Raw genomic sequence first — 7,487 nt, forward strand, 5'->3', positions numbered from 1 at the left:
GCTGGACTTTAACATGGATATATTCCTCAGCCCAGCCCTTCTGACAGCACAGGATGGAGCAGAGGGACACATGCATCCCAAAATTTGGTGCTGAGGGCTGCAAAGCTTTTTACTATGGCATTGTCACTGATGTTTGTGGCAAGATGGCATCACACACACTGACTGGCACCATCTGGGTACACAGTTTTACTGTGACCTGTAAATTACACAGCCTGGACATTCTCTGCATATTTGAAACAACTCAAATGAATTTGTTACAGAAAGGAAGCATTGAAGCCATTCTATCAATCCCACAGCCATGGAGTGACTCTGCCTTTCTCCAAGCAAACAAGCTTGGGTTAAACTTGGGTTAAATATGCACTGGCCAAGTGGCATTCCACAAAATTACCAACAGGATATAGTCACAGAAACTCACACACTGCTACTTTTTGTTTCACTTTCAGAATTTTGAAAATGTTAGTAACACTTCGTCAAAAGCAGTATGAGTTACTCACTTCTGGGGATATCAGCCCTCCTGGTCTGATCTGCCTCAGCAATAGCAAGAAAAAGTATTTTGAAGTGGAAAAAAAAGCAATTCCCAAGAGCCTGCAGGATGCTAAAACACAGCTGATAGTGCAACACAAATATGGCATATGAGCAATAACTGCACACAAATCACCCCAACTGCACAGTCTCAGAAGGACCAAAACAGAACCATCTTTTCTGTGGATTTAAACTCAAAAGAAACAATATTCGTGGGCAGAAAGTCAAAAGATAGTGGATCTAAATCCCAGCTTCACTTTGTTTATCCTTTTTATGATCTTGAGCATGTCTATTCTCCATCCTGTATCAGTCTCCCCCTTAAACTCAGATGATAATGCTTAGCCAGCTTTGTCCTGAGCTTTGTTACCAACAAAGACTTCTTCAAAGTTACAGGCAAGCTTATCTATGCTTTCATTGGAAGGACTTAAAGATGAAGTAGCAAGAAAAAGTCAACAATTTGCTTCCTTGAATATATTACTGACAAATGTCCCTCAAGATTCTGATCCTCTTCCCCAAACAGGAATATGCTTTCCTAACAGACACACACAGAGCAGCTCCTTTTCCATGCCCTGCCATCACTGAGGTGAATTCTTCCCAGCTCTCAGGAGTCACTGGAATGATCTCAGTCCTGCATGTGTGATGAAGCATTTACATTTCTTGCATTCAAGAAGCACATCACAGCCTGTGCAGCAATGCACTGGTGCCACTCAGCCAAGCCAGGAGCCAGCTCACATCACTGCTGTGAGGAGAGCAGGGAAGACACCCAAAGCAATCACCCACCCTCTTTTTAAAGCCCAGTGGTGAGATGTCATTCTAAGTAAGATGGCAAAGCAAGGAAGCACTTCAAAGGCCATGAGATAAACCAGAACAAAACATTAAAAGCTGTCTTCTTTCAGGGATCTACCCATTCACCTTACAGACACCAAGACAAAATGTTTTCATCTGGGGCCTGATCAGATTTTTTTTTTCCAGTGTGTTCAACAAAGAAAACAGAATTTGATTTGTCGCCACTAAATGAGTTTCTCAGCTTTGTTCAGCTACACAGACAGACATTACAGGACAGTGTAAACTCTTTAAACTTCATTGAAAACCACAATTCTAAACATTACTGTCTAATGTTCTACTCATATGATTTCCTTTTCTTTTCACCCAGCAATAGCTTCAATTTTTTCAAACATCACCATTAGGACTGCATGCAGATTTCCCATATGTCTCCCACATATGCCCCATGTGTTACCTACACATGGAAATCCCCTACTAGCTTCTATGTGATGCTCTTCTGATTGTACAGCCACAGGTGAATAATGGGTTTTTTTGAATTGAATTTCAATCTTTTAATTGAAGCTCCCATGTAACTGTTTTCCTACAATCTCCTCCCCCAAATCCTTTCTGATCTCTGTTTTCCTTGCCATGATATCCCATTATGTACTCTTGAACATAGATATCCAATTTTACACCCAGATGAATAAAACTTTGTCATACAAGCAGAACTCATAGAAACAAACAGCTGAAACTGCTCCATACAGCTGCTCAGTTGTTTATTACAATTCTCTGGCATCTGTATGATCCACAACTGATTTATATGTATATAAATATCTATAACTCTATACTGTGTATAGAAGAAAGCATATATTTACACACACACTTTGTACTTTGATGGAAATATTGAGGGCCAAGCAGCCATCAGTCCCTGTACATCTGAGCAGACACATGTCTATTGACTTTGTTATGACTGCACCAGTTTAATCCACCTACTATGTAATTTATTGATTGGGATTTCTTCATGACACATGCCTTACAAAAACCAGTACTTAAGTCAAATATACCTTACATGAAGGAACTCCATTGTTTTATTGTTGACCAAAACCTATCTAACTACAGGCTGCTGGTAGGAGAGGCAGTCCTGCCCTCTTTGCAGCTTCTTCTCTGCCTCCCTCTTCTTCAATACACAAAATCATCTTTTTTCCTGGTAGGATTAGCTTTTAGCTCATCCCATAGCTGCACAGTTGCTGGAGTCAACACAAGGGAGGGCCCAGAAAGTGAAGCCAGGGACTACAAAGAGAAAAAAGAAACAGCACTCAGATTTTGAACTGACCTAAAATGGCACTACAATTTCAGTCAACTATAAAACCACTGCCTTGCTACATAAAAATATAGGGAGCTGCTTATCAATTATCAATCAATGTTCCCACAGTGAGGCTCTGCCATCCATAAAATTCAGTTCTGCTTCCACCACCACTGATGGAAAATTTAGGATTCAGGTAATCCACTATCTTCAACAGGTTAATTTAATAATCAGATTTATCCACTGCAAAAAAACAGGTTTGAACATTACACATTGTTTTACAAAGCTCAGGAATATTCTGGCTTTTTCTAAATATTAATTATGTTTTGCAAGAAACATTATTAGCATTACAACCAGAGTTTCTATGGTCTGGTAAAACAGCAGCACTTTCTCCACCAACACTGTAACTTCACAGTCCCACCTTTGCACTGGAGGCAGAAAAGCACAAGAGAGAAGAGAGAGAGGGACAGCACATGAGATGTTGATCCATTTTCCACAACACAACACCCTGTGCTTTTATTTCCCTAATCAGCAAACCCTGCAGGAAAACTGGAAGCAGTAAGAAGAAGGAAAAACAAATCCAGCAACTCTTCAGGCCTACGTCTGATTCTGCACCAGCAAAACTCTTCCAGCTCATTCCAGTTTTATCCATGGGACATTTATTGCCACTTTTTCCAGGCCAGTGTAACTGTGCTTTGGGGCTAAGGAAGTTATCTTTACTTGTTAACAATTCTGAGACAAACACTACCTGCAACACACAAACTAAATAAACTCCTGCACCGAACTTTTACTCAATATATTCTAATGCTCACAGAATTTTGTGGACTTCACTGATTTTAGAAAATACCTGCTTGATAAAAACAGCCTTATGGGCTTCAGAGAGCTGTCATTGATCTCCTAAGTGAAAGCAATCAATATAGTTATTTTAACACTAGACAATTCATACACTAGGACATAAAATACTTACTGAAAACAATGGTAATTTCTCCATTTTCTGAAAAATGAAAGATCAACACAGTTCAACATAGGGGTGGAAGAAATCATAGCATGCTCTGACTGACAGCATATTGTATTTACAAATCCACATATTCAACACAACACTGAGAAAAATCACACTAGGAATGGAAGGGGATGACTGCACTTGCAGCTTTTGTAGAACTCAGATGTATTCAGGTTAGGACCAGATCAAATAGTGGTAAATATGTGAGAGACAAAGAAATTTTCCTTACACTTCCTTGCACATTGTTATTACAAGCTGCTAAGATAAATTTCACAGAAGACTAGTGCAATTCTAGACTTCAGCTAATTTAAATTACACTGCCTATATTTTAACCAGAAATAAGGATTTACACCTCATGCAAGAAGTATCATCAGAGGCCATGGCACTCGGATTTTAACAATTATCCAGAGATTTTTTAGCCCAAGATTGTGAACTGTATCAACATATGGATCACTAAAGACTCAAGTGATATTTGCAACAAACAGCTATACCTTGAAAGAGAAGAATAACCTTTTATTAGAAATGTACAACACAGATGCACTGGAAACTAAATAACTTACTAGAAGTATGCCACCTCTGTGGTTTGTCTCTGTTGTGGAACCCAGACCTAAATAAACTGTTAAACACTTAGTGTAAAGGTATGCCAAACATTTCTCAGAACTTTCTTAAGGTCCCAACAAAGAGTCAACCTTTTTTTGCAAAATGAGGCCTAGGTTAAATATTTTATTTGGCTCCTCAAGATGGACTGAGAAGTTGGGCACTAGCTCCAGATCAGTTCTTGGACTCACATCAAACATTACCCTGTCATTTATCCAGTCAGTCAAAACAATGTTTTCCATCTAAACCTTTAATGTTTATGTCCTGAAAAACTGCTAATTGAATCCAGTTCTTGAAATTCATTTTTTTAATCTATACCATCTAATTCAGAGATAATGAACAGAAAAGATAAGTGTTGAACAATGATTGCAGAATTAATCCTATAAACATTCAAGCCAAAACAGAAGACTGCTAGTTTCATAGAGCCAAAGAAAATTAAGATTAAATAGCATTTGTCAGTTCAAGAATAAACTTTTAAAAACATTGGATATACAGATTCTTCTAATTCCAAACAGTTTTAGAACTCAAGGGCCCTCATACTGCTTTTCCAATCAAAAAGGGTAATCAAAACCACACAAAACACTTAAAACTATTCCTAGGCAAGAACTGACAACATGTCAGCTGAATTAATAAAATCCAATGTTTTTGTTAAACATGTAAAGCTTCCTTACAACAAATGGCCTTACGTGAAACAACTCCCAGTTAGCTAAAGCAGAAAATACCTCAAGCTGTTCAACTGGAGAAACAAGCCAGTGTTTCCTATAAGCTCCCAATAACAGAACTCAGTGCCTGCAAGAGCTGCTAACCTCAAACAGTCCTAAAGAGACAATTTTACCTTCATGCCATGCTCTGAACATTCCCTTCCTAAAATACAAGATGACAAAAAACCAAAAACACTCCTTAAGGTTGTACCTGCTTCACCTGGGGGCTGATCACAGCCTGTAAAACCAGCCTGATTCTGGTCACAATCACACTCCCCTCAACACACTGAGATTGTCATGGACACAGTTTCATTATATGCTTAATCCTCAATAAAAATAAAATATGAAACAAATTTGAACACAAAACACAGAGGTGAGAAAGACAACTCCCTAGACAGTATTTTTTCTTTTAAATAAGGCTACAGACCATTTTGTCTGTTTCAAAGATAAGCAAGTCTGCGCACTCACTGCTCAGGGAAACAAAGTATTAAAGAACTGCATCAACACAGAATAACCTGAGGAGAAAGCTACAAAACACCCGGTAAAGACAAGGCAGCACTGTTCCATGCAGCTCTCATTTCAGGAGTTTTATTTCCAAGTGGAATATAGAGACATTCACAAATCTCCATGAAAATTAGATTACAAATCTAGTCTGAGTAATTCCAAAGTAAAACATAAGCAGATACATTTTACTTTTCCTGTAAAAATAGCATACTTGGGAAAATCAGTATAAAAACACTCCTCTATTAGGCATTAAATTGGAGATATTTCCTATACACCTATAACAACTCTTATAATATTTTTTTAAAACGTTTCTTTTGCAAGCTGCTTAGATGCACTATACAAAGATGAGTATTTACAGCGGAAAGCTATTCTTTTCTAATTGCTTACTTTCTTGTACTGATGCTTCAGGACACACAGTATCATCTATGTGCTGACTTAACAATACTTTGAAGAAAAGAGCTAATTTCAAGTGTCCTGAATTTTTTTAAAGAAAGCTCCAGCACAATTTCCAATATTTTTTTCCTCTAAACCTGTTTATCTGGGACTTTATACGGAAAAAGGCATAATTTTAAGTATTTAAGACCAGATTCTCTTCCTTCCTAGCATGCAGGTGAACCGTTTTAATGGTATTTTAAAATATCAGAGGTCAAGTGGTCTTCTGGAGGAGGGCAGCACAGGGCACTTCACCCAAGAACTATGAACAATCACAGAATCATGGAATATGCTGAGCTGGAAGGGACCCACCGGGATGATCCAGTCCAGCTCCCAGCCCTGTACAGAACACCCCAAAATCGTTCCCTGTCCCTGAGAATGTTGTGCAAAGACTCCCTGAGCTCTGGCACCCTTGGAGCTGTGACCACTGCCCTGGGAGCTTCTCCAGCGGCCAACAGTCTCAGCTGAGGAAATCGCTTTAAAAAACCCCCAACAAAACAACAACAATAAACAAACAAAGAGATCAAAACAAAGAGTGTGTCAGTTTCTTTCGAGTTTACACCGAGAAGACGAAGGGGAAATAAACAGCAAAGTTGGGGTGCGGTAGCTGAAGTTCGCCCAGGCGGCGGCGGGGCCCGGGCCGGGCGGGCGGCGGAGCCCGGACACGCCGAGCCCGGCCCGATGGAACCGGGGGAGGGAAACCTCGCCCTCCCCTTCCCTGCGAGGCCCGAGGGGCCGCTCCGGCCCCAGGTTCAACCTCAACGACACCCGGAGGAGCCGCTCCCGCCCCCCGCCCGGGCTGGCCCCGCGCCCCCGGCCCAGCCTCACCTGTCAGCCGCAGCTTGACGGGCCCGTTCCGCCGGGCCCCCGGGTTGGACATGGCCCCGGCCGGGGCTCCCCCGCCGCTGCTCCGCCAAGGGCTCGGGGGAGGCGCGAATGAAGCCGGGCCGGGCGCTCAGGGCAGCGGCGGCCGCCGGAGGAGGAGGAGAAGGAGGAGAGGCCCGGATGTGCCCAGCGTCGCCATGAGCGGGGCCGGGGCCGCGGAGGAGGAGCGGAGCCTTCCCCGCTTCCCTCCGCTTCCCCGCCCCCGGGCCCGAGCACAACAAAGCCGGGATGGAGCCGCACGGACGGACGGGCTGGCGGCGGGCTCGCCTCGGCTCTTCTCGCTCCGTCCCTCCCTCCTGCCCCGGGGAGGCCCTGCCCGCCCCCCGCGCCCCGCCTCGGGCCGGCCCGGGAGCCGGCGGGGAGCGGCGGCAGGTGGCGGCGGCGGCGGCCCTGGCCGGGAGAGCGGGGAATGGGAATGGGGAATGGGGACTGGGGAATAGCCACGTGCTGGGACAGCTGGGATTGGGAATGGGGAATGGGGAATGACCGTGTGCTGGGAGAGCTGGGATTGGGAATGGGGACTGGGGAATAGCCACGTGCTGGGAGAGCTGGGACTGGGAATGGGGAATGGGGAATGGCTGTGTGCTGGGAGAGCTGGGAATGGGAATGGGGAATGGGGAATAGCCACGTGCTGGGAGAGCTGGGATTGGGAATGGGGAATGGGGAATGGCTGTGTGCTGGGAGAGCTGGGAATGGGACTGGGAATGGGGAATGGCCGTGTGCTGGGAGAGCTGGGAATGGGACTGGGAATGGGGAATGGCCGTGTGCTGGGAGAGCTGGG

General features: G+C 43.6%; 1 protein-coding gene across 1 annotated transcript in view; it reads right to left on the bottom strand.

Annotated features, from left to right (window-relative positions):
- SMURF2 (SMAD specific E3 ubiquitin protein ligase 2) overlaps positions 1 to 7,028 on the bottom strand; it is a 57,641-nt gene extending 50,613 nt beyond the window's left edge. Inside the window, exon 1 of the mRNA XM_079323785.1 lies at positions 6,650 to 7,028. Coding sequence (XP_079179911.1) covers positions 6,650 to 6,701 — 52 coding nt within the window. The 5' untranslated portion in view covers positions 6,702 to 7,028. The remainder of the gene's footprint in view (positions 1 to 6,649) is intronic.
- Between the last annotated feature and the right edge of the window lie 459 nt (positions 7,029 to 7,487).

Source organism: Erithacus rubecula (genome assembly GCF_903797595.1).
Source record: "Erithacus rubecula genome assembly, chromosome: 20".
Taxonomy (NCBI): Eukaryota; Metazoa; Chordata; class Aves; order Passeriformes; family Muscicapidae; genus Erithacus; species Erithacus rubecula.